Source organism: Fusarium mangiferae (genome assembly GCF_900044065.1).
Source record: "Fusarium mangiferae strain MRC7560 genome assembly, contig: FMAN_scaffold001, whole genome shotgun sequence".
In the NCBI taxonomy this organism is placed as follows: Eukaryota; Fungi; Ascomycota; class Sordariomycetes; order Hypocreales; family Nectriaceae; genus Fusarium; species Fusarium mangiferae.
Window position 1 is genome coordinate 4,079,446 of NW_024573921.1, and position 25,021 is coordinate 4,104,466.

The 25,021-nt window shown below is 49.9% G+C and overlaps 10 protein-coding genes across 10 annotated transcripts; 7 read left to right on the forward strand and 3 right to left on the reverse strand.

The window, feature by feature from the left end:
- Nucleotides 1–528: 528 nt before the first annotated feature.
- Nucleotides 529–1,635, forward strand: FMAN_01823 (uncharacterized protein; the record flags this gene model as incomplete). Its single annotated transcript, XM_041823323.1, has 3 exons — nucleotides 529–825; nucleotides 871–1,171; nucleotides 1,217–1,635. The coding sequence occupies 3 exons, from the start codon at nucleotides 529–531 to the stop codon at nucleotides 1,633–1,635; spliced, it is 1,017 nt and encodes a 338-aa protein (XP_041677170.1).
- A 420-nt stretch (nucleotides 1,636–2,055) lies between these two features.
- Nucleotides 2,056–2,912, forward strand: FMAN_01824 (uncharacterized protein; the record flags this gene model as incomplete). The annotated part of the gene is made up of 2 exons (XM_041823334.1): nucleotides 2,056–2,145; nucleotides 2,196–2,912. 2 exons carry the CDS (start codon nucleotides 2,056–2,058, stop codon nucleotides 2,910–2,912), a joined length of 807 nt encoding a protein of 268 aa, XP_041677171.1.
- Nucleotides 2,913–3,446: 534 nt separating this feature from the next.
- FMAN_01825 (uncharacterized protein) lies at nucleotides 3,447–4,161 on the forward strand (the record flags this gene model as incomplete). The annotated part of the gene is made up of 3 exons (XM_041823345.1): nucleotides 3,447–3,488; nucleotides 3,535–3,569; nucleotides 3,624–4,161. The coding sequence occupies 3 exons, from the start codon at nucleotides 3,447–3,449 to the stop codon at nucleotides 4,159–4,161; spliced, it is 615 nt and encodes a 204-aa protein (XP_041677172.1).
- Nucleotides 4,162–4,304: 143 nt separating this feature from the next.
- Nucleotides 4,305–5,261, reverse strand: FMAN_01826 (uncharacterized protein; the record flags this gene model as incomplete). The annotated part of the gene is made up of 1 exon (XM_041823356.1): nucleotides 4,305–5,261. The coding sequence occupies one exon, from the start codon at nucleotides 5,259–5,261 to the stop codon at nucleotides 4,305–4,307; it is 957 nt and encodes a 318-aa protein (XP_041677173.1).
- Nucleotides 5,262–6,179: 918 nt separating this feature from the next.
- Nucleotides 6,180–8,948, reverse strand: FMAN_01827 (uncharacterized protein; the record flags this gene model as incomplete). The annotated part of the gene is made up of 3 exons (XM_041823367.1): nucleotides 6,180–6,713; nucleotides 6,764–8,424; nucleotides 8,477–8,948. 3 exons carry the CDS (start codon nucleotides 8,946–8,948, stop codon nucleotides 6,180–6,182), a joined length of 2,667 nt encoding a protein of 888 aa, XP_041677174.1.
- Nucleotides 8,949–10,118: 1,170 nt separating this feature from the next.
- On the forward strand, nucleotides 10,119–11,828 carry FMAN_01828 (uncharacterized protein; the record flags this gene model as incomplete). Its single annotated transcript, XM_041823379.1, has 4 exons — nucleotides 10,119–10,500; nucleotides 10,548–10,661; nucleotides 10,708–11,273; nucleotides 11,322–11,828. The coding sequence occupies 4 exons, from the start codon at nucleotides 10,119–10,121 to the stop codon at nucleotides 11,826–11,828; spliced, it is 1,569 nt and encodes a 522-aa protein (XP_041677175.1).
- A 399-nt stretch (nucleotides 11,829–12,227) lies between these two features.
- On the forward strand, nucleotides 12,228–13,801 carry FMAN_01829 (putative COP9 complex subunit 2; the record flags this gene model as incomplete). The annotated part of the gene is made up of 3 exons (XM_041823390.1): nucleotides 12,228–12,271; nucleotides 12,321–12,540; nucleotides 12,587–13,801. 3 exons carry the CDS (start codon nucleotides 12,228–12,230, stop codon nucleotides 13,799–13,801), a joined length of 1,479 nt encoding a protein of 492 aa, XP_041677176.1.
- A 4,697-nt stretch (nucleotides 13,802–18,498) lies between these two features.
- On the forward strand, nucleotides 18,499–20,680 carry FMAN_01830 (uncharacterized protein; the record flags this gene model as incomplete). Its single annotated transcript, XM_041823401.1, has 4 exons — nucleotides 18,499–19,008; nucleotides 19,101–19,187; nucleotides 19,242–19,305; nucleotides 19,458–20,680. 4 exons carry the CDS (start codon nucleotides 18,499–18,501, stop codon nucleotides 20,678–20,680), a joined length of 1,884 nt encoding a protein of 627 aa, XP_041677177.1.
- A 340-nt stretch (nucleotides 20,681–21,020) lies between these two features.
- FMAN_01831 (uncharacterized protein) lies at nucleotides 21,021–21,536 on the reverse strand (the record flags this gene model as incomplete). The annotated part of the gene is made up of 1 exon (XM_041823412.1): nucleotides 21,021–21,536. One exon carries the CDS (start codon nucleotides 21,534–21,536, stop codon nucleotides 21,021–21,023), a length of 516 nt encoding a protein of 171 aa, XP_041677178.1.
- A 2,165-nt stretch (nucleotides 21,537–23,701) lies between these two features.
- Nucleotides 23,702–24,912, forward strand: FMAN_01832 (uncharacterized protein; the record flags this gene model as incomplete). Its single annotated transcript, XM_041823423.1, has 3 exons — nucleotides 23,702–24,641; nucleotides 24,702–24,825; nucleotides 24,873–24,912. The coding sequence occupies 3 exons, from the start codon at nucleotides 23,702–23,704 to the stop codon at nucleotides 24,910–24,912; spliced, it is 1,104 nt and encodes a 367-aa protein (XP_041677179.1).
- Nucleotides 24,913–25,021: the final 109 nt, after the last annotated feature.

Consider the following 25,021-nt stretch of genomic DNA (forward strand, 5'->3'; position numbering starts at 1 on the left):
TCGAGGATTCTTGGACGGCGAAATTGATGGAGCTCCGATGCGCGGGGGACGGGATTGGACGCCGGGTCGGGATGATGCCATTGCACGTGCGATAAGATATGGAGTTGTGATAAGATAGAAGAGCCCAGTGTAAGAGGGAACTATCTCGAGCTACCACCTACAGCAGAGACAAATAGCTTCTTCATAGTAAATATTCTCCAATGAAATTAGTATAGATCTCAAGATCGTCGTCATAGGGCTTAGTCTGGGTTTAAACTCAAACTCATCATAAGTTCAAGTGAGACAGATCACGCTTTTTGTGTGACGCCCGAGGCACGTGTACAATCTTCTGACGTCAATTCAACGCCGCAGCTGTAGGTGATAAGCTGCTGCCTCTCTAGAACAAGCCCCAAACGCGTCACCTTTTCGCCGTGTATACATTTACAAAAAACCTGTCTTTTCTTTCACCAGAAACACTCCAAATTCATTTCTACCCTCCTAGATTTTATGCTGGTCTACATTTTCTACTTCATCATCGCCTACCTCATCATGGCGCAGAGCATTCCCCAGAACGTGATCGACGGCTTGCGAAGTATGCTATCGCTGGGGAGCCAGAATGACAATGAAACGAGCTCTTCCTCCTCCTCTGGGGGTTTGACGCCTGTGGATGTGATTATTACGAGAATCATGCTCACGAAGGGAAAGAAGCTTCCGCCAGGTGTTGTCGATGTCATTCTCGACTTTGCGGAGTATTGGGCGCATTCGAGTAATGAGGTTGACTACATCGCTGAGCACTCGAGTCCCCTCCGCGTCAACGGCCAAAGCCCCTCTGAGAACAAGTTCCTCGTAAGTTCTTTCTCCCTGAATATAGTGCAAGACTAATTACTGTAGCTTCGATCGTTTCCTGTGGGTCTGACGGGGATTCAAGGCAAGAAAGCGCTTGCTGAAGTGTTGGCGTATGATCTGAACGAGGCGAAGCCGGCGCCTTTAAAGACGGAGCACGATGCTTCGTATTTCACAAAACTGGCTGATTATCCTACGCCGAAATTACTCCACCCTGTGAGAAAGGTGGTCTTTACGATACGGAGTAAGGATCAGGGGTGGGGTGGTGAACCGGATAATCGCCATACGTACAACGGAGCCTGGACGTGGTTTGAAGCCGGTCTAGAGAAGTTTGACGCCGAACAAACCTGTAAGCTCCAAGACTCCTCAATTAAATTCAATGCTGACTTTATAGGCGATCCAAACTGCACATACGACGTCCGCTTCAAATCTGCATCCTCCGTCGCATCACCCCTCCCCGTCTGCGCCCTCCGCCCTCTCTACCCCTCCATCGTCCCCAAAGGCAGCGACAAGTTCGCATACTCGCACCCTCTCGCACACCAGGAGAAATGGACCATCGTTCGCAACAAGACAGCGCACCGCGCCTGGCAAGACCATGTGATTACGTGGGCGTGGGACGACGATGCCAAGCCCGACTCTGAAGCTGCTGTCAAGATGAAGGCTGAGGAGGGCAGGGGCGAGGAGACGGGCGATGGGTGGTTTGTGAGGGATTTGAAGATGGGAGATGTTGTTACGATTTGGGCGAAGGCGAGGTTTGGGGGGTGGGTTAATCATATCGAGAAGGCCAAGATTGATGTTTACTGGGCTGTTTGAGCCATCGCCTACGGGTACCTGGGAATGAGGGACAGAGTATGACTTATGATTAGTCGCTTCACTTACAACCCTGCAAATGGGTAACGAATGAATGAGCAGACCTACTGCGTGATAACTAACTTTTTGTGAAGTGACAAGCTGCCATTTCGTATGTGAATGTACTCAGCTCAATTCTCTTTGGTGTTTCAGCCTCATGTCATGATCGCGGGGCAGCGCTCTACGTCATTCACTAACTAGACCCTCTCCCATAAACACCATCTCAACCTAATCTTTAATAGACTTCCGCCAATCCCAAGCTATCTCCAGAAATATCTTCAAGAAATGAGATTCATCGCCGACGTCTGCAGAAATCCCAGATTTTTACTCTCAGCAACCTGTCTCGTTCATCAAACCCCATCTCTTCACCACTTCACACGCACAATGTCTACCACGCTCAAGAGCCACAACATCCCTCTCGGTCTTCCTGATGGCCTTTCAGAGGAACAGCTCACTTCATTTAAGCCATTCACGGTACATTTTTCTCTTCACATATCTTCACTTCAAATTACTAATGCTTGTAGAAATGGGTCGACACACTCACAAACTCACTCCGTCTACAATCCGATGAATCTCACCCCTTCCACAAAGACCCCTACGCTCTGCGCTCAGTTACCATCCAATCTTACGATCTCTTCAGCGCTAAACGTGTCGGCTTCATAAAGCTCACAGCAACTGTCTCCAATGACTCGGGCGAAACACTCCCAGCAGCCGCACTCCTCCGCGGTCCCAGCGTAGCAATGCTCTTCATGCTCGTCCCCTCCGACGCACCCCCGTCATCCTCAGAGCGCTACGTCGTCCTCACAGTGCAGCCCCGCGTTCCCGCCGGAAGTCTTAGCTTCACAGAACTACCAGCGGGTATGGTCGACGACGCGGGTAGTTTCGCCGGCGCAGCAGCGCAAGAGATCAAGGAGGAGCTCGGTGTCACCATAAAAGAGGAAGAGCTTACGAACTTGAGTGAACTTGCTACAGCTGAGGATACTGAAGATATTGCGAAGGGGATGTTTCCCAGCGCGGGGGGTTGTGATGAGTATATTACGATATTTAGCTATGAGATGAGGATTGAGAGGGACAAGATCAAGGAGTGGAGTGGGCGGTTGACGGGGTTGAGGGAGCATGGGGAGAAGATCACGCTGAAGGTTGTGCCGATGAAGGATGCTTGGAGGGAGGGGGCGAGGGATGCAAAGTGTTTGGCTGCTTTGGCTCTTTGGAGGGGGTTGAAGGAGGAGGGGAAGCTGTAGAGATATCGCCATGTCTTAGTTGTTGGTGGTGATAACTTGTGTGAGGATGTCACTCCACTCCGAAGTATGCAAGATAGGATGCGTTAAGGCTGTCGCTATTGAGCAGATCATAGGCTAGATAAGAATAAGCACCCAATAATATCCCGGGAGAAGCATAGAGTTTAACTGAGACATGCATTTTCAAGAGACAATGGTGCATGAAGCTGAAAAGCCGGTCAAGAGTCTGGAAGAAACCCAGACCAAAAGATATCATCAATCACTGTCAGGTTCACATCGTTTCAACCAAAACCTATTCTGAAACACTAAAACATTAGTAGTAGCTCTATAAGCATAAGCATATTCATTATTTAGATTTCAATTCCCAGCGATTGCACGCAATTGGTGATTTGGTCGCATGCTCTGGGTAGCTTCAGGGTAGTTTGTGTGACGTTGCACATCTTCTCACCGACTTCGGCGGGGCGGTAGCCAACTCATCATGACTTCTCAAAACACAACAAGACAAACAGACAAAATTTTCTCTTCAACTCACTCAAAATGTCTGTTTTCAATGCAAAAGTGACTTCCACTGAGCCTCTAGTAAGTAATGTTCCCAAAGTCTACCAACATTTGCTAACAATCTCAGTCTAAGGAGGAAGCTCGCTGGATCAAACTCTCCAAGTACGCTCACTCACCTCCTTTCACACCTCTCACTTCTAAGATATAAATATTTAGAATCACATATCGTGACCCAACAGGGACATCCAGAACCTGGGAATCAGCCGAACGTCTGACACGTCCCAAGACCGCCGATATCGATGGCGTCGGCATAGTAGCCATCCTGCCCCTCCCAACAGGCCCCGAACTCATCCTGCAAAAACAATACCGCCCTCCCATCAACGCCGTGACAATCGAAGTCCCAGCCGGTTTGATCGACGAGGGCGAGACACCCGAAGAATGCGCCATCCGCGAACTCCGCGAGGAGACAGGCTACGTCGGTGTGGCCACTGAGACGTCGCCCATGATGTTCAACGACCCAGGGTTTTGCAACACGAATTTGAAGATGGTGCATGTTAGCGTTGACATGGAGTTGCCCGCGAACAAAGAATTGAAGCCAGAGCTGGAGGAGGGTGAGTTTATTGAAGTTTTTACGGTCAAGTTGACGGATTTGTGGGGGATGTGTGAGACGTGGGAGAAGGAGGGCTGTGCGATCGATGCGAGGGTTGGGACTTTGGCAGAGGGGATCTTGTTGGCGCAGAGATTCAAGCTGTAGATGGTCAACGGCTAATAGACTATAGAGGACCAAAAGTTATGATTCAAGTCAGTTTGTCGAAGGACTGATAGCACAAACTCTCTATTATACTCAACTATGTACAAGAAATGTTGACAGAGGATTGCCAGAAAGCATGCCGTCTTCTAAACAGGCACAGCCTTACCAGCCTCACCCTCATCAACACTACAGACCCTTTTACAAGCCCCCTGCTCCGTGCGTCCATGCAAGACCTCAATCCACTGAATCTGCTGATACGCCGCACCACCCTCTGGAATAGTACCTGTCCACGTATCTCCATTGCTCCAGGCATTAAAGCTCAACTGCGCCGGATCTCTGGGCACTTGGAACGCATTACGCCAGGTCTCTTTATCATTGACCTTCCAGATCGTCGCATCGGGCGTCCAGTCGATAGTGTGCTTTGCCCAGTCCGTCCACTTGAGACCGTCGGGGAGTGTGGCTGCTAGGTGAGCGCCGTCGACTTCGCCGCCCTCGTCGGTGTAGGAGGGTTGATTTGTGTAGTGGATGATAGTGGGATCATCTTTGGTGAGCACTTCAATGTCTGCTTCTTGGACGAGGGCGAGGGAGCCGCCGTTGAGATAGGTGAACATTGCTGTACAGGCACCGGGCGAACCCTTGGTGCGAGCATACATTCTCAATGAGACATACTGATGCTTCTCAAGGGACTCAAACTCAGAGGCGGTTTGGAAGCCATTGTGACGAGCAGTTCTCATCGTTAACCACGTATCACTCGCAGGAGAGACGTCATTGTTCTCCTCAATGTACAAGTTGTTATAAGTATTCTGCATAGGAAACTCTTCGTTTCCGTTGTTCCATTTCTGAGGACCCCAACTTTGAGCAAACTCAGACTCCCAGTTGAAGAAAGCTGAAGAAAAGTCTGCTTCAGCGTTGCCTTGGATTGAGTCGATGAGGGGAGGAACACCAGCGTATTGGGAGAGGGAACGGAAGTCAAAGAATGAGTGGCTTGTGTAGTACTGGGGACTATCGCCCTTGGTAACATAGCAATCGCATGATGGATCTTGAGCCAGAGCCAAGGGAGCGATGGCGAGGATGGATGCAAGAAGGGACTTTGTGGAAGACATGACGACTGATGATATCTGGATGAAGATAGATACTATTCCAAGCTGATCTATCGACCTTATATATCCTCCTTTCCAAGTGTTTTTGCATTTCCAATTCCCCTGCAGGATTATAGGATCAAACACCAACATGTGATTGAACCATATACGTCGTCCCATAAAATGCTAAGATGGCGAGCTGCTTGTGATAGGCTAGATGGACTCGAGGATCGGATACCTTGTCAAGGAAATTAAGCTCAGGAGCGGGAAGACCCACGAGCTTACATTCTGACAGGGGTCGTAGGGCAAAAATACTCCTGAGTCTCCATAGAAGATTGGGGGATGTAACGGTGACGATGAGCTTGCTCGCTGTGAGGTTTGTGTGATTGGTAGATCGTGATGGTGATCATGGATGGGTTTGGGGGCTGGGCTGAGCGGGATAGCAGTCCCGTCAGGCTTGTTAGCATTGAGATGAAGAATCCATCGCTGGAAGTTCCCGAGACTGAAACAAAAGCAACCTGAATAAAGATTGCACTAATGTCTCAACAACGGTGATCCAGAAATCAGCCCCGTGAGGCATTCTTACTTGGAGTCAACCGTTGAATTGCCCAGATTTGTCCAAGAGAAAGTCATTGAACTCAACGTTCCTTAATCGACCAAATAAGATTGCTCCGGAGGATTTGCATAAGCCGATCACGGTTGATCCATGAAGAATGATTCCTGGAAAGGCAGTGCATCTCACTCCTTCGAGGCTGTGTCGACGATATGAAACAAGGATAAAGGAAAACCTTTTCCCGAAAGATCTTGACATCCTATGGACGTAGAGAGAGGCCTGACCCACAGACATCAAGAAAACCTTTGGAGTTGATCAAATTAAGTTGTTGTAAATGCATAATCTAAGATCTACTAACTTTACCCATGTCTGAGGATAATTTTCTTGCCTCACCATGAGCTTGGAGTTGCCCACGGCTCGCTTCCCACCGCTGGACTCTGTTTGGCAGGACTTGGTTCTCTCTCCGACGAACTAAACAAACTCCTCACTTTCCGTCTCTGCTTCTTCATCCAAGAACCTGCCTGGCTGAACATAGAGTATATGAAGAAGTACAAGATATACCACTCGGACGGTTCAACCTCCATCCTTTCAGGTCTGTAGCTCTCAAAGGCCGTTGCTCTCTTTACCCATTTCTCATCCTCACTCCCACGCATCCGTCGAACGATCCGTCTTTTGACACCACGATATGCGACAGCGCATACAGAGGCCATGTTTCTCATGTTAGCTACGACGATGAACGTCACAGCTGCGACAAGAACTGATGTGAATGCCAGTATTGGTCGGGAATAGCCCTCGTTTACACTCCATAGAGCAACGCAGAAACTTAGTGGTAGGTAGAAGATGCTGACGTAGGTGAGGAGTTTGACGTTTTCGCCTAGACGAGTAGAGACACGACTCTCGATTACTCCACTGGCGCTGAAGAGCTGTGCGAAGTACGTTAGTATGTAGACCGTAGCAGTCGAGGGACACGTACGCCTTCTCTGAGAGCTTTCGTCTTGTCACGACTTGCTTCGAAACGAGCAGATATGATCCTCAATCGATCAACCTGCGCTTCAATCTCCCCCACAACTCTTCGCGTCGACGTCTCTGGCGTTTCTCCCGTTCGTGACTCCTCCGCTGGATCAATCTCCATAAGCATATGAGGCCAATCTGCACGAAACCTCCTCCACTCCTCTATAGCATCATCGATAAGAATAAGGAAAGACTCGAGACAACTGACGATCCAAAAGTATTGCCGTGATCTTGAGAACGTATCGTCGTCGAATAAGAGATTGTCGTGCTGAACGGGGTCGAGAAAGAGAGGATCGTGGTCGACGATTGCGTCAAGGGCTACTTGCATTCGACTCCACGCGTTTGCTGCTTTTTGTAAGTTCGTCCGAATAGCATCGAGAATAACATCTTCTGAGCGATATTGTCGACCATCGCTCTGAGGAGGGTAGGTTCGACGCGGGACCTTGTGGACATCATATGGATCAAAATCAGCAGCAGACGGCTTCATGATCAAGACTGTCCAGAAAGAGTCACGCTTAGCATTAGATCCATGAAGCTCTTGATAAGTACACCCCAGAGTAAAAGCCTGCTGTTTGATATACGGCCCCTTCTCTCCATAAAGACGTCCATAGTTCCATGTAGATTGTTTGACAGCCGCGTCCGTGGGCTGCGTACAGAGCTGATACCAAGAAATATGAAATGACCTCCATGGAACGTTTTCGGAGCCGTGCAAGTCCTTTGCAGACGGTCTGCAGAGTAGATGCTGATTCATCGTGGCGCGAAATGCCCGGCCCTTGCTTGAATTCAGCTGGTTATCTTGGAAGAGAAGCTTCCAGACGGTCATCGAGTTGTACCGGGTGCATTTCTCCTCCATCAGACCAGCGGTGATATTTGCAAGGCCGTCAAGCTGAATAACGCGACACCACCTACCTTCGCGATGTATAGGTTGAGTTGGGTGATCTTGTATGACTGATGGGCATGACACAAACCCATTGCCTTCTCTATGAAGCGCTGGCTGGATCATCTCCCAGCAAGGCGGCGCCTCAATACGCGATGGCGGATAATCATGTTGGAACGGTAACGATTTGGTTCGTAGACTATATACCGCGTTTTGAGAACCCCCAGGCGCCGTGAGGTCGATGATAGTAAACCAATGAAGTTTACTGAGTAGCTCACGCGTAGGCTCGAGATACTTATTCAGACTGCGATCGATATCGTTGCGAGTGCGTCGATGACGAACCTGCATGCGAAGCTCACTCGTATGAAACGATAGAGGGAGTCGGCCATCCTGGGGCACAGCGTAAAAGTCCCCAAGTGACTGGCGAATCTTGTATCGATGTGCTTCGGTAAGTGCTGTCTCGATCAAGTAGTCGCCTGAGCCACCATACGTGATTCCCTGACGCCGCGTGTAAGCCATGTTCAGATTCCGCAGTCCCGGAAAGAAAGAGTAAGGCACTTCGAAGTATGTTCCGACCACCGGTGATAGTGTATCCGGCGCGGTCAGGGGAAACTCCAAGTCTATGTCATCGATGTGATACCACTTTTCATTTTCTCCACGGGTAAGTTGCCATGGCGGCATGAAGTCCGGTACTGGGCTGATGGATTTGTTTCTGGGGGAGTGTAACTCCCAATCGCGTGGATACCCTGTTTAAGGGGATTGTCAATTTGGATGTCGGTGATGAATGAGGATACCTACAGTAATTCCAGGACTGAGTGGCATTGACAACGATGTCTCCATCTTCTGAGGGTCGTGGAATGTACTCCAACTGCTCAGGTAGTGTGTACGAAGACTGTGAGGGAGGTATTTGAGAGTTGAGGGCGAATGGCTGTGGACCATCTAAACCAGTCTCAAAGAGCTGTAGCCTTTTCTTGTAAGAATGAGATGCGTAGCGAAGGATGTTGCCCAAGTTAATGTCTTGTTGCGCTGCAACGCTGAGATCATCCGATGACACTCCTCCATCGAGCTCGACTTTATCCCCTTGTACAAGAGCTTCTTCGATCTCTTCATGGCATTTATCTTCTCGTTGTTGGGCTGTCTTCAGTTCAAATGGCTCAGCCATTAGCATCACCAATTTCTCAAGAAGATCATTCTGCTTCTCATGCGCGGCTTTGATCCCACAAATAAGATCAAGACACTGAGTCTGGAACTCTGGGTCTTTGGTAGCCATGGGATTGATAGAGGCGAATTAACGTAAGGAACCTGCCTTGAGTTTCGTGAAGTCGACGAAGCAATGGTTTCATCCAACGCCCGGTGGTGGATATTGCAGGTGGTTAGCGCCCTGACCAGGATCATTTTCTGCGACGCAAGAGGGCAATGCGACCTCCTGCTTCAGCACTATGGCAAGACACGGTACAAAGAGCAGCCATGACGAAGCCTGGCATTCTCACCATCATCGTCTTGTTGAGAACGCGAACACGACAGGCGTTGAGCTCTGATGTTGTCAGTTACCATGCAAATGTGCAGTTGCCAGGCCACTTACCGATCAAGATCTACTATGCATGCGTGCCTCGGGGGACAAGAAAACATCGACCTTGATATGGGATATCAAAATAAACCTAGCAAAAGATATCCTAAACTTAGGCTGAATTTACACTAAGTTACCTAAATCTTTCATCGTCTAGGATCAAGGTCTTGAGCTTTCTTTCCTCCCCTAGGCATGAACAGTCAAAACATGGAGTATTCGTAACGTCAGAGAAACTGTTCCTATGGACTAGACCTCAGTGGCGCCTTGTCAGGCTGAACCAAGTGGGCTACCGGCCGCGTTGGGCCCGTCCACGGTGTCCACGGGATCCGCTCCGGACCGAGACCCAGATCGCCGATCCAAGACGCCCCGGACACCCTCGGCCGAGTCTCCCCGTATTTGTTGTCAACTTGACTGTCTTGGACGCAGAGTAAGCAAGCGTAGAGCATACGTTTGCACTCAACAAGACGTGGCCATAAACACGGTGAATTGAGTTCAGACCTTCCTATCAAAGAAGCTTAAGCCCAATCTAATCTCTGCTTCCAAATGACAGTCGTAAGCACCTCGTGGTCCCGCTTGCGTGTCCGCCTCAATCAAGCCAACTCGTTTCAGGGCCAACATCTCATTGGCCAACGCCACGATAAGGCGGAGTAATCTCTCCAGGTCAGCAAAGACGTCACCGCGCTCTAGGCCAATGACCTTGCGACGATTTGTCGCAAAAGTTCCAGGGACAACCTAAACTTGAATCCTGTGATGGCGCGTTTCCTTTTCCCCCATCGTCATTCTTTTTTTAATATGTTATAATCCTCTGGTCTGACCTGCGATTTGAGCATCGCGATATTCACTCCTTGAAGTACTTCTAGCGCGTCGTGAAACATGGCGGCGCAAGCGAAACTTACGGACGATAACGTCTATGATACAGATGTTGAGAACAATCATGGGATTGAGAGGGATGAAGGGCCGACGGAGCAGTCGCCTTTGCTGCCAAGTGGCAGAGAGGAAGACGATGAGCCCTCCAAGTCGTTGAGACGACGCGCTTTGGCTATGGGCATGCTGGCTCTTCTCATGGTCGAAGTGAGCCAGTTCATCATGAATCCTCCGACCAAAAAGATCGCGGAGGATATCATCTGTCGGCAACACTATCCCGATCATTTAATTGGGGCATTCGACACAGACGACTATCGCTGTAAGGATAGTCCTGTTCAGAAGACATTAGCTATGGTTCAAGGATGGGAGCAGGCCTTTGAGATGGGAGTCCGTAAGTGAATCAAGTAATATTGAAGGTTATTCGCTTACATGTGCTAGCAATCCTGACACAGTTCCCATATGGTATCGTTGCTGATAAATATGGAAGACGGCTTGTTTTGTTCTTGGCCATGCTAGGATGCTGTCTTTCAACAGCCTGGCTCTTGTTAGTCCGTAAGTGCACCTTGTCCCATTTCGTAACACATACTCACAGTCTTAGTATCATTCCCAAACATCTTTTCAATCTGGGCCATCCTCGGTGGAAGTATCTTCTACCTCATTGGTGGCGGAGGTCAAATGGCCGTTGCAATGGTCTACACCATCGTAGCAGATGTTGTTCCAGTCTCCCAACGAACAGACATGTTCTTCCGTCTCGTCGCTCTAGTCTTAATCTTCAACGTTATCTTCAATCCGATTTCCGCATGGCTCCTCCAATTCGACCCCTGGTTGTCCATGTGGATTGGCTTTGGCTTCATGGTCTTCGGCACGATGTGCATTCTCCTCATCCCGGAGACCATGCATCTTCGACGCAAAGATGATAGGAGACACAATGAGGAGCATGAGAATGAGCAGCTTCAGGGTGTTTCTTTGAGCAAGCACAATGTGCTGAAGCAGGCTTGGTTCAGCATTCAGAATGATATGCAGCATGTTTGGCGCTTCATCTTCGCGTCAAAGAGCATTATGATGCTCATGCTAGCTATTGCATTCTTCTTCCCGGTTCGGACTGTACTTACGGGAGTTTTGTTGCAATACATGAGTAAACGCTTCGATTGGTCATGGTCCAAGGTTAGTCTCTTCATCAACACCGCGTTTCATCCACTAACGTTTCGACAGGCAACATATATCTCGACAATTGGCATAGTAGCAACAGTCGTGTGCTACCTCATAGTTCTCCCTGTGACATCCGACTTCCTCAACAAGAGTCGCCGTTACAAATCGCGCCCCGTGGCAAGGGATTTACTGCTCGCACGTATTGCCATCACAATCATGGCAGCTGGATGTTTGTTGATGGGTCTTGCTTCAGTACCATGGCTCTTTATTATTTCTCTCATCACCGTCAGCATTGGCAACTCTTTCGTGGCACTCAGCAGAGCTTTGATCAATGCTCTGGTCGAGCCGCATACCATCGCTACCTTGAACACTACCATCTCTCTTATCGAAGTTATCATGGGGTTAACTGCGCCCGCAATGAGCTGGCTCTTGGGTCGCGGTTTTGAGCTGGGCGGTCAATGGATGGGATTGCCATTCTTGGTGACCAGTCTCATGGCCATGGCGACGGCTGTAATGCTGTTTATAGTGAAGCTACCAGCTTCTGGTATTGCTCAAGCTCACGAGGGTTGAGCTCAGTGCTTGGTGGGATACACGGACAACAAGGGAGTCTGGAGTTGTGCGATCTTGTGATATTTCATTTGTCATCTAGAATAATTTAGATATTGCAATATATGAGCAGGTAATTGTTAAGTACCTTTTTCGAGAATTGCACATGCATCTCACTGCAAGGTGGTGTTGTACTGGAGCTCCACCTTATCGATAAGCGGCCCCGCGGTTGCCTGCTCCACCCCAGCTTTTGGAAGTTAAGTTACAGTAGCCTCCTCTAATCCACCAACATTCATCATTCACCATTCATCATCTCAATAATTACTCCGTCTGACATCCTCAAGTTTTCGACCCGAATAAGCCTTCTTGTGTCTTAATTATTACAGATAATATTGTTTGAGCGCTCGACCACAACCACTCACCATGTCGGACGACGAGGATTTCATGCAGGAGTCAGATGAGGAGCAGTACGCAAGCTCAGCCGCGCATACGCAGTGCATCACTAATTACGCCCAGGTACGACTTCGAGTACGAAGAAGATGATGACGAGGAGACCGCCGACGTCGATATCGAAAACAAATACTACAACGCCAAGCAGCTCAAGCTTTCCGACCCCGAAGATGCGATCGCAGAATTCCTAGGCATCCCGCCACTCGAAGAGGAGAAAGGAGAATGGGGCTTCAAAGGTGTGAAGCAGGCCATAAAGCTCGAGTTCAAGCTCGGTCAATACGACAAGGTAGGGACATTTGTTGGAAAAACAAGGACATCGCTGACGGCAATAGGCTGCAGAACATTACGCCGAACTCCTCACCTACGTCAAGTCGGCCGTCACGCGCAACTACTCCGAGAAGTCCATCAACAACATGCTCGACTACATTGAAAAGGGAGCGGATGGCCCAGAGGCGGTGAAGTGTATGGAGCAATTCTACTCCCTCACGCTGCAGAGCTTCCAGAGCACCAACAACGAGCGCCTATGGCTCAAGACCAACATCAAGCTGGCAAAGTTACTCCTCGACCGAAAGGAGTACGGCGCTGTATCAAAGAAGCTCCGAGAGCTCCATAAGACCTGTCAGCAAGAAGATGGAACCGACGACCCTAGCAAGGGCACATATTCACTTGAGATTTACGCACTTGAGATCCAAATGTTTGCAGAGACCAAGAACAATAAGCAACTCAAGGCCCTGTATCAAAGAGCTCTCAAAGTCAAATCCGCGGTACCACATCCAAGAATCATGGGCATTATCAGAGAGTGTGGTGGAAAGATGCATATGAGCGAAGAGAACTGGAAGGAAGCGCAGAGCGACTTTTTTGAATCGTTCCGTAACTACGACGAAGCAGGTTCTCTCCAGCGAATCCAGGTTCTCAAGTACCTACTCTTGACAACAATGCTCATGAAGTCCGACATCAATCCCTTCGATTCGCAGGAGACCAAGCCCTACAAGACAGATCCGCGAATCTCCGCCATGACAGATCTGGTCGACGCTTATCAGCGGGACGATGTACACGCGTACGAGAAGGTCCTGCAGCGTAACCAGGACATCCTAGATGATCCATTCATTGCCGAGAACATCGATGAAGTCACGCGAAACATGCGAACCAAGGGCGTTGTAAAGCTCATCGCACCTTACACACGCATGAAGCTATCCTGGATCGCCAAGCAACTCAAGATTTCCGAGCCCGAGGTACAAGACATTCTGGGGTTCTTGATCGTTGACGGCAAGATCAACGGTCGAGTCAACCAACAAGAGGGTCTCCTGCAGATCACCTCTGACGCAGACACCGAGCGCATTGCAGCACTCCAGGGACTCACATCGTCTATCTCGGAGCTGTTTGGTGCTATTTTCAGAGATGGGGATGGATTCCGCAACACTGAGCACTCCGCAACGGATGAGCAAACAATGGACATGTCAGGTATTCCGCTAGGTAAAGGAAGCCACAGGGCGGCTACCCAACATCGTGGGAAGAAGGGGAAACTGGCTGCAGGGCAATGGGCCTGAGAGACCAGCCATGGAATGAATTTACTGTATGGTCGTCAACGTAGCCCCGGGGGTATCTGCAGGCTAGGAAACTCTCTCTGCTACGGTTTCCTGTTTCAAACCCCCAGGTCATTTTGCTGGATAGAGAAAGTAAGATGCTGTTGCAGTTTTCCTGCGGGTGCATCCGCGTTTGGAGATGCTTCGACGGGATCTCGCATAGTACGAGGTCACCGGCAACGGTGATTCCTCGTCGCACCAGACGGGCAGCAGCATCGACTACGGACCAGTTGTCTCAGAAAGAGATGACGAGAAAGATGTGCAGAAGGGACGAGGGCCGAAGTGACGCCGTATTCGGACTTGATCCCCATGTCTCGTGTAGCAAAAGCTAGTGACGAGTAATGTTATTCAATATAAACAACGACCTCATAGTCAGATGCCTGTAACCTGATGTCTCAGTGGTAACCGACAGCTGATGTTCGGCAGTTGTGCAGGTATCCTTTGCCTCACCTGATTTTTAGTCCCGACATATGTAAGGGTGCTTCGGTGATCTAACTTTCAAGGCTACCTAGTCTATGATGCAGTAAAGACCAACTAAAACAAGGACCAAGCTAAGATCGCTGACCATCACCAGACGCCAGACAAGCGATGCAACGTCGAGTGGTTACACGAGACGGGACTTGGGGCGCTGCGAGGGGTAAAGCGGCTTATCATTTCACGGGTTGCGGCTGATCTCCGTCTTGGCTCACAGAGATTTCACTGTTTGCTTCTGTCACAAGAGAAATTTCTTGAAAAGAGAGTTTTCCCGTTAGATTGCGGTTGGGGGGGCTGTAACACATGGAAGTAAAGTAACACACGGGGCAGCAAAGGTATGGTCATGATGCTGAATCGTCGCGGATAGCTGCATAGCGGAACGTGTCCAACCTTCCGAATTCAACGGCAGACACATCTAGATTAGGGAGATACAATACGAGATATTTTATTCTCTCCTGTGATCAAAACCTCGGACACAGAAGAGAGATAATGGGAAGCACAAAGGCGACGGAGCGGCGGCGGGAGGTACATCGGGCCGTTGGCGGTTGACCTTGCGAGGTGTGCAGAGAGGTATTTTCTGCAATGAATCTATTTGAATGGTGGAAGTGTTTCTGTTTGCTTCGTTGTTTGCCGCTGATTCACGAGTGTCCTGAAGCGGGAGGGAGGCACGGATACTGGGTGAGGACCGTGGGCCCGGTCTTGAATAGACATAAGACGGGAAGGATTCTGGATAATTGCTTTTTTTATTGCGAGTCTTGATTTGACGGCGTGTGATATGTGACCTGGTCTTTTGATTCGGTATGTGATGTGGATTTAGACTACGGGTTGAGTCGAGTCTGTCAGATCGTGGCTTATTTGGATCGCGCTGAGCTAGCGTCACGATACTTTTTGCTAACGTTAGTGCGCATCGGAAGCGACAGCCGATGATTTCATCTTCATATGATACCGAGATATATACCTCAGTACCTGAGTAACTTGGCTGTTCTACACATGTGTCTTTCATTTAATGCCTTCAGCTCAATTGCCGTGCTCACATCAAGAAGGTCAAGCAAAGATCCCAGCACAGGGCATGCTTGCTGCATAATCATCATCCATTGCTTGGTTGGCCCCGACGATTGGTCTCTGGGGTGTGTGTTACACGAACCAATTGATAGCTTCGATTTGCGCTGGGCCCGTGCGCACCACCACCATCACCGCTAGACACTTTGAGATTTGGAGATTTTGATTGCAGTGCTGGGCTATGTTTTTGACTTTCCTTTGCTTGACTAGAGGCAGATTCTGAATCTACTGTACTAGACAAAGGGACCTGGCAGTAGCTCGATCTTCGGCTAAGGCACTCGCTGTAGCGGTCATTGATCCTGCCCCTGGGGGCCTGCTTGCTCTGGTTTTAGTCGACAGTCAACCTCCCCCAAGCCACTTCGTCAAACATAACAGGGGTCCAGGCACACGCACTCCTCTCTCATCGCCACTTTGACAAAGATAGTGATATTCGTTCTTCTAACCTGTTGAGACAAAACTCTGTAGCAAGTTCCATGCATGAGATATTTCTTCACTCATTCGACAAAACACATCAGAACCGACTATTGCTGCAAACACACGTCGTTCCGCGGAGAGTTTCTCGCCCAAACGTTAAGCTTCCCGTTCCCGTCCGCGAGCGGCCCGTCTTCCGCGACCAATCTCCGTAGGCGATGTGCTGTTGATTCCATCTGCTGGCGTTTGAGATGTCGCAAATAAATACTACTGTACAGCAATTCACAGCACATGCCTGTTTGACAGCTCAAAAAGAAAGCATCGCATCGCATCGTATCATATTTCACCCCGTCCGTTCTCCGGGGAGAAGCGGGATCGTGTTCCAGGGCTTGGCTTTTCCTTAGCTGGTTTTCATCACCTGGTTTGTATTGGCTTACTCGTTTGCTCCCCACACGATTGGATCGGGGGGAGGGAAAAAAACGGTCGTTAATATGAAGATCGCAAAAGTTAAAATGTCGCAGAGACAAATGTGATTAGACGCTGGACGAGAGTGTTCCCATAAATGAAGGTTCCATAGAATGAGGCACAGACAGGTACCGCCAAGTGATGCGGCACATTTTCATCGCCTGGGCATTGCATCTTTCGTACCTGGCCGTATGATGATACACACACTCTCCGTAGAGGCAGACACAATACAATTCTATAATGCCTTTCATAAGGATTCATTACTGTCATGCCTGCTTCTCACATTGGCTGGTCTACGACTACTCTCGCCCGGTTGAAACTAATGAAATCACCCGACCACGAATCGATCTTGATTCTCTACCTCCACTACGGAGTACGCTCGCTACCTATCTCACCCATCCCATCGTTTTTTCCACCACAAGCGCTCTAGCCGTCATGGTTATAGCAGACCAGTGGGAAATTTCACCCGCAAGCCGTGCCGCACAACGGCGCATCAATTCTCAAATTCGGTTGCATCTTCTTTTCAGCTTCCCATCGTAAAACAAAAACTTGCTTGTGAAAGAGTTGACGGGCCATCGTCAGCGGGAGATCGTCATGGAGTTTGGTGAAAAGCACCCAATCCCTGCTGTCGGTGGAGTCTGCAAGTCTACTGCAACCTACTAATCTTCTATAACACCCCAGGCCCAGGTTCAGTTGCGGCGTGTTGATGTATCGTGCTGCCACGAGGGTCTCTCGTCTAGCAGATGATGGAGGACTTTTGATACCGCTTGTTCTGGACAATGAGGAAGCTGACGTGCCATGGATGGATTAGCCTCTTCAGGTGAGAGGATCATACATAGTACATGCGCTCACAAGCTTGAGCTTGAGCTTACCTAGGTTGGCATTCAGCATTCGCTACCCCCTCTTGTATCACATTGATCGTGCTTACAACAAGAGTCTTGGCTCAAGTCAAGTCAAGTCGAGGAGCTTAGCTTTTGCTGTCCAACCCTCCCACAAGAGCACAAGAAACTACCTACTACCTTAGCCTCGCCTCTGTATCACCCACACTAAAAACCTGGCTTGGCACCCTCGCTGCACTCCATTCCCGTCGCTACACTCTGCTAGCCGCCCTCACCTCGCCTGTCAACAACAAACCTCTGATAGCCTGATTGATACTTTTGTCTAGAGTACGTCGTGCATTATCCAGGTTCAGGTTCAGGTTGCATCGAAGCCAAATAGACTCCCGGGGAATTTAATTCTTAGCGCTATCTTTTCTTTTTCCCCCTTCCCCTCAGCCGATTCTCAATCACCCTGTCAATCATCAAACCGTTGGTCTTGCTCAACCGTGCCGCAAATCCCAACTTAGAACCCCCCCGCCGTGTAGAAAAAATCAGCCCCTCTCGTCAGAAAAGACTCAAAACCTACCTAGGTCCAAGTGTCAAGCTAGGGGTACAGTTCCCGTTAGAACGTGCCGCTCTGCTCAATGCTCACGCTAGGCTAATCGAACCCGCCCGCTCGTGGATTGTCCCTAAATCCCTAGCCCTGGCCTGGCGCTGACCCTGAACCCCTGTCCCAATCCCTGCAGTGACCCCCCAGGCTCTCCTTCGAACCGTGCTGTAACCTACCGCTACCGAGGAAGGGAAAGGGAAAAGGCAGAGGAAAAGGGAAAAAAAACGTACGTACGTCGGTGTCCGTCTTCTGATCCACAGGGCGTTTGACAGCGCGAGACGGTACCCGGGGGGCACTCTGGTTCGTTTTTATGTATCAGTATCCGACGGGTGGCTTGTCCGTCTGCTAAGCTACGGATACTGTACTGTACCTTGCTCTAGGTATTCCCTGTCCTGGTCCTGGGCCTGGCCTGTTGATGCTCTGCTCTCTCTCTCCATTAGCTTTAGCACTACCTAAAAACGCCATCCTTCTCCTCCCGTTCACATTCCCCCCCATCCTGTTCCTCTCTTTTAATTGAGTGTGATGAGTTGAGTTGATTATCTGCCTGTCTGCCTGCCTGTCTGTCTGTCTCTCATATGAGTGAGAGAAAGTGTGAGAGTGTGACTTTCGAATGACAGGAAGCAAGTCCAGTGAGAGAGGTTCAATTTTCTAGCTGAAAGTGCCTCGTTCGTTCATCCACCAACAACCGTTTATCACCTCGCATTGAATCACTCACTGAGTCTCTGCCTTGATTTGAACTTGGTTGCTCACTCACCCTCTATTTTGTTTCCCTCTCTTCTCCTCTCCTTCTCCCTCTCCCTCTCCCTCCCTCTCTCTTCAGAGGCATGTTCCAGCCTCAACCCACACCTTTCGCCTCCTCCAGCTTCGCGTCCTATGGCCTAGCTTCAGACCTGGACTTTGGCTTTCCCGTGTCTGCTGGAGGTGGAGGTGCTGGCTTCTACAACAACCCGCCGCCTGCACCATCATCGCAACTTCCCCAGTCGCATGCACTCCAATCGCAAACACAGCAGCAGCAGCAGCAGCAGCCGCGTCTTGTTCAGCAACAACAAATTCCTCGACAGCAGCAACTCTCTTCTTCCCCCACTGCAACCGCGCCATCCGTATCCTCGCCCTATTCCTCTTCACAAAACTCCACCTCCAGAGCTTCTTCCTCGCCAACTCTAGCGCAACCGCCGCAAAGTCACCACCGCCATCAACAGCAACAGCAGCTTGACATTCTACAGCAGGCGCAGTACGCAGCACAACCTCCTGTTGTGCTCAAGATGGAGGATCAAGGCCAGCACGGTATGGCCGCGCAGCAGGCTGCTGCAGAGGATTATCAGCCTGTCCTTGAGGTATATCGCACCCATTTCACCCGGCGCTTGTAGCTCCCGCGTCATTTGCTTGCATGCTTCACCGTGTCCATCGCTAACCTCCGGTCTCGTAGGGTCTCGCAGTAGGGAACAAAGTCTCGAGCGATGTCATCACCCACGAGTATGCCAAAGCTGATCCCGTCTATGTCGAAAAGACAATCGTACGTTTATTTAATCTTGTTGGTGTCGCTTGCTGCTAACATGGCATGATCCAGGCTCTCCCCCAAACTTACTCACATTTTCGCCCCATTCAGGGCGATGGCAACTGTGGATGGCGAGGTATGTCTACAGCTCCCCGCTTCTTATCCCGCGACTCTCTCCGCCTATTATGAAACATGTTTGGCATGCCTGACGTTACCTTGCTTGCTTACTGCCCATGTCTCGGCAACTCTTGTGACATGTCCAACTTGCGCTAACTTTCTCACCAATAGCAATTGGCTTCAGCTACTTCGAGAAACTCGTTGAGTCGGGGGACCAGGCCAAGATCGAGGGCGAGGTGGCACGTCTTATGAGCATGAACCATTTGCTGGGCTCTGTTGGTGGCTATCCATTCTACGACGACTGGTCAGATGAGATGTTTGACTTTTTGCGCGAAGTCGCTCAGAATGTCGCCAACCCTCAGTATGCGCACTCATTGATCCAGGCCAAGTGGAACGACCCTGTCGTGTCGAGCAACATCATTTACTACCTTCGCCTACTTACAGGGACATACCTCAAGCTCAATGCTGCCAAGTTCAATCCCTTCGTGTCGGATGGAGGAGGTGTTGATGCGCACTGCCGGCAAGTCGTCGAGATCCCTAACCGCGAGATCGAGCACCTTGGCATGTCCGCCTTGGCCGAAGTCCTCCTCAGACCTGCCAACTTTGTACTTGAGATTGCCTACCTCGACCGCAGTGCAGGTACTCATGTCAACCAGTACCGTGTACCCGATGAACTCAACGCCCAAGACGCTAGCACACTTGGCCCTATCATCTATCTGCTCTACCGACCCGACCACTACGACATCCTGTACAAGGCACCCACCATGCAGGTGCTTCGTGTCAGCGGCTTCACCCACAACACTAACATCACCACCGACCAAGCGGATCTCGGACAGTATTCGACCATGAACTTTGATGCGTTGTCTATCATCCCGGGCTTCAGTAACACAATGGGAGGGCTTGCGCAGCTCGCACCGCCTCCAGCCAGTTCGGCGCCAGAACAATTCTCGCCTGTGCAACAGAGCCCATGGATGTCATCTTTCCCCGAGCCTTTGCCTGCTACGACACCGAGAGTAGCGCCACCACAGCCACCACCCATCATGGCATCTCCTCAACCCCCAACCCCGCCGGCCTCGGTATCGGGAAGTTCTGCGATTGCGCCAAGTCCAGCGATGCTACCTGCACCTGGCCCAGGACCTCAGAATTCGCTCCCCATGCGAGGCGCTTCAAGCTATCATATCCGATTCAGCCCTGTTCAGCTCGATTATGACGAGGGCAAGAACAATTTTCCGGAATCGACGTATCAAGTGACGACCAACACGTTTAAGAACAGTATTTGGAACCGAGCTCACTACTGCAATCCCAACTTTCACCCCGAGGAGTGGAATCCCGATGACGAGCACACGGATGGGAGGGTTGGCAATAAACGCAAGCCGAAGAAGGAAGCTGCCTAGTGCGACAACTTTTCACACTAACACGACCAAGGCATTGTCGGTTTTACTAGAAACCGACGGCCATGAATATTATTAGACGACGGCATTTGAGAACGACGATATGTCTGGTTCGCAATAAGAACTGAACGAGAAAAGACCGCGATCAGCATTGGGCAGGGGAATACAACGATCAGAATTGAGCGAAGGATATGGGGATGTACACGACGCTAAGCCCGGAGTGAAGGGGAATTATTCATATGAATGGTTGGGCAGACTAGCGATGCTTAGGGAGATCCTTTTTTATTTCTGCATTGTTTAATGGACAGGGACGAGAAGGCGGCGAGTCTGTTTGTGTGCATGATTATTTTGGTGGAGAGTGAGTACGACTGCTTGCATCATCATTGATGGTGTCGAGGTGAATATGGATTATCACGAAGCGACATGAGAGGAGCCCCTGTTTCTGACGATGAGCATCACGAGCAAGGCCTACGATTTGACATGGAAACATGAGAGAGCCAACGTTGAGCACGGCTGCATGGATACCACGAGGTTTACGCAAGAGAAGGAATCCTTGAAAGTAATGGGGACCGGACCGGACCAAGCATTTAGGATACTGGGGATGGGCGGCAATTTGTGGGCTCTTTTCTCGAGCCAGTTTCAAGACGGGCAACAAAAGGAAAAAGAGGCATACATCCGAAGGAACTGGGTCTCGGACGACGATGGTCTTGGCTGTCAGGCCAATTGGCGTGTCTCGCAGCACGCGCCGTTGCAGCGTGTCATTGCAACATACTTTGTTCCGGCATGTGCTCTTAGAGTGTGTCCTGTGGCATGTCTTGTTTACACGTCTACCATCATGGATGTCTGGTCGAGCCCTCATTTGTTGCGCCTTGTCAGTTGCGTCATAGCATCGGCGTTCTTCTCTACCAGGCCACACTTCAACTTTCTACGTCTGCTTCATCATTGAGGCCTTTTTATGTTTATTTTTATTTGGGACATCTTTTTAGTGTGAAACAGCATCAATACTTGGGACTTTATCGAGTGGGTTAGGATCGAGTTACTGTGGCGAGATGGGTCTTGGGAGCGAGGTGCAATTACTTGTTGCCAAGGACTTCAGGGTTGTATTGAATAGCAGACATCTCTATCTCGGCGAGATAGTTGTATCTGGGAACAGCTTAATGCAAGGGACTGTCTCGTCCATTTGACTCAGAAGTACATCACATCACATCACGTACATGCCTTATCGGACACGGCTGACATGAGATGCAATGGTTCCCTCGAGCCGTGCCGCTTCCGCTTCCGCTGTGCCGCACCGTGGCATGTGATCCACTGAATGCGAGGGAATGCAAGACAATTTTTACAAATTCGTCGCCTCAACATTTGATCATCATGATCTCCAAACGAGGCGAGATTCCAACGCGTTGCGAACCTGGATGACCCATGTAAATAAGAAGTTCTTATGATGATCGATATTTGGAATAGACAGCCACGTTTTTGGCCTTGACGTGGTCTAGAACATGACAAGACAAGGGGGCCACGAGGTTTGCTTTGGTGGTCCACCCGGGGAACGGCAAACAGGGTCCGCTGACGTGACGTGCAAAGAAATGATATTCTTCAAGGGCCAGAGGGGGGAACGGACCATGCCAGGGTTACATGAGCGTAAAAGAGAGTTCAAGGCGAGAGGAGATTGAACTACCGGGCAAGGCAACCTCGTGGGAGACAGGCCCCTTGGGAGCAAGGGCTTGACACAGGGTGCCAGAATAAACTCCTCACAGAGCTTCGTTAGTTTATGCTAATCTACTTGGGCATTTTTGTCACAGTATTGAGATTTGTTGCAGGGCGGAAAAGAGAGGCCGTACAGGGTCAGGGGGGACGATGGTGGGAATGAGACAGACATCGCTTAGAGAAGATCAAGAGATTAGCAGAAGGGATAAAGTTAAGTATTGTTGTTGGTTCACTCAACAATCATATCATATCATATCATCAGTATGCGTCATCTCATGCATACCGTGATTATACCCTTCACCCTAAGCGCCCAGCAACCATCCAATCCCGCTGTTGAGATACCGGATCTCAATCTTGCCCGTGAAAAGGGTCTGGGCCAATGGGGAGCTAGGGTAGCTTAGCTTTTGAGAACGGGCCGCGTCTTTTTTTTCCTGTTGAAATTGGCCGACACGTATCGGGTAACTTTACTGTTTCCCCAGACTTGCCGATGTTTCCAACAGAAAGAGGGGTTTAAACGGAGAGGGGGCGAAGTAAGTTGTTTGCTATGGTACCTGTAGGTAAGTGGAATGATGACGAATGTTTGCTTCTTATTGTTAAAGTGAGGCTTACGGGGAAGGCGAAGGCGATGGCTGAAAAAGCAAAAGGGTAATAAGTGAGTATTTGGAAGGTTGGAAAAGCTTCTAGTTTTGTTCTGTACCTAGTTTGAGTCGACATGGCTTGTGTTAGGTGTTGTGAGCAGCTGTCTTGGAGTATCGAGGCTAAGGTAGACTAGCTCTAGCTGTGCTATAGCAGCCAATGTTATGGCTGGGTTTGGTATGCAAAGCCCTGGCCTAGCTGACTTGAATCATCTGCTAGGAGACCCTGCCTTGTCTTACCTTGTGAAGCTCCTCCACTTTGCAAGGTAGTGTAGAGGTAACCACTCTTTTTTCCTCAGACTCCAACCAACACAAGACAAGACAACTGAGGAGTTGTGCTGTGCTGTGCTGTGACTTCTTGACTGTACTGTACTGTACCTATCCGTATTCGAGCTGATTTAATTCCGTCTCGTCGTCCTTTTCTCTTTTCTCCTCCTCGTCCCCTCCTTCTTTAATCCCTCTCTCTCTTCTCTTCTCTCCCACTCTCTTTTTGGCCATGGATGTTCGTAAAAGACATATTTCCTTGCGCGTTCTCGATACCTTTTCTATATTCCATTATTAATACCAAACTCTCGATACCATCTTCTTCTCTTTTCCTCTTCAAAGTACATAAAATAGCTGGCGGCCCCTAACTTGATCTCGCTTTAATATCCCCTTGTCGATCCTTCTACCGAGCTCTCATCAAATGTCCCGCTACGATCCGGATCGTTCTTCCATCACAGCTTCTTCTGCGACTTCAAAGAGCGATATGGCGCAGTCAAACGATGGGCTGCAAAGGATGAATCGCCTTACGGTGGATGATGTGAGTCCTGCTGAGGACGATGACGATTACAGCGATACGACCTCCAACTACTCGACTATTTCCGAAGACACGCTTCCCCTGATTCGCGAATACGGACATACCTACCACGGGTCTGGCCAACTTCTCACGCCGAATGATGCTTCCGAGGCGCATCGCTTGACGGTCCAGCATGAGCTCTACCAATTGTGTCTCAACGGCAACCTTGCTGACTCGAAACTACCGTTTGATCAATATACCCCCGAGGATCCGATGGAGATACTGGATGTCGGTGCTGGTACGGGAATATGGGCTTGCGATATGGCGAAGCGGTATCCCCAGATCAACATACTCGGCATCGACTTGAGTAGCGCATTATTACCCGAAGATGTCCCTCCGAATGTCACCTTTGAAATCGCCGATGCTACAGAAACTTGGCCGAACCGCACATACGATTTTATACACATGCGCAGTCTAGCTGGTGGCGGTGTTCGTGACTGGAACGCTCTGTTGGCCGAAGCCTATGAGCACCTCAACCCCGGCGGGCAGATCGAAATAGCAGAGATACGACCCCATTTCTTCGATGCCGATCCCGAGCACGTCGATTCCGAATCAGGAGAAAAAGGCGAAGTTGGCGCAGCCTGCAGAGAGTACGAGAAGATATTCGAGGAGATGTGCATCAAGCTCGGCATGGACTGCGACCCCATACCCAGAGTCCCTGAAATCTTAACCACCCTGGGAGCCGATCTCATCCGAGTTCGGGTAGATTGGCTACCGATACAGAATTGGGGAAGTGACCCGGTCACCCAGCAGAAACGCAAGGCCCTGGCGGAGATGGTCGAGTGCGGTAGGTGCCATTTGCGGTTCTGAAACATCGAGTCACACACGCTAATCTGACTTGGACCAGGTATAGAGAATTGGACGTTGAGGCTATTTGGACTAGGCGGGTGGGAAGAGAAAGCCACGCGGGCTTTGCTTGACCGTGTTAGAGAAGAGATCAACGATCCCATGCTACGCAGTCTGGGGAAAGTGTAAGTATTCTTGTGTTGGTGCGCGTGTTAGTGGCTAATTTTGATAGGACGTTCGTCACGGCTCGAAAGGAAGTCAGCGGCAAATAGGTTTCGTAAGGAATAGGCATAGAGATGTGCATATATTGGAGTTTTTGGGTCATCACGGCGTCAAAGGCATTGCATTGTGTCTGGGGCGGATGTCAGGAAGAATAGGGAA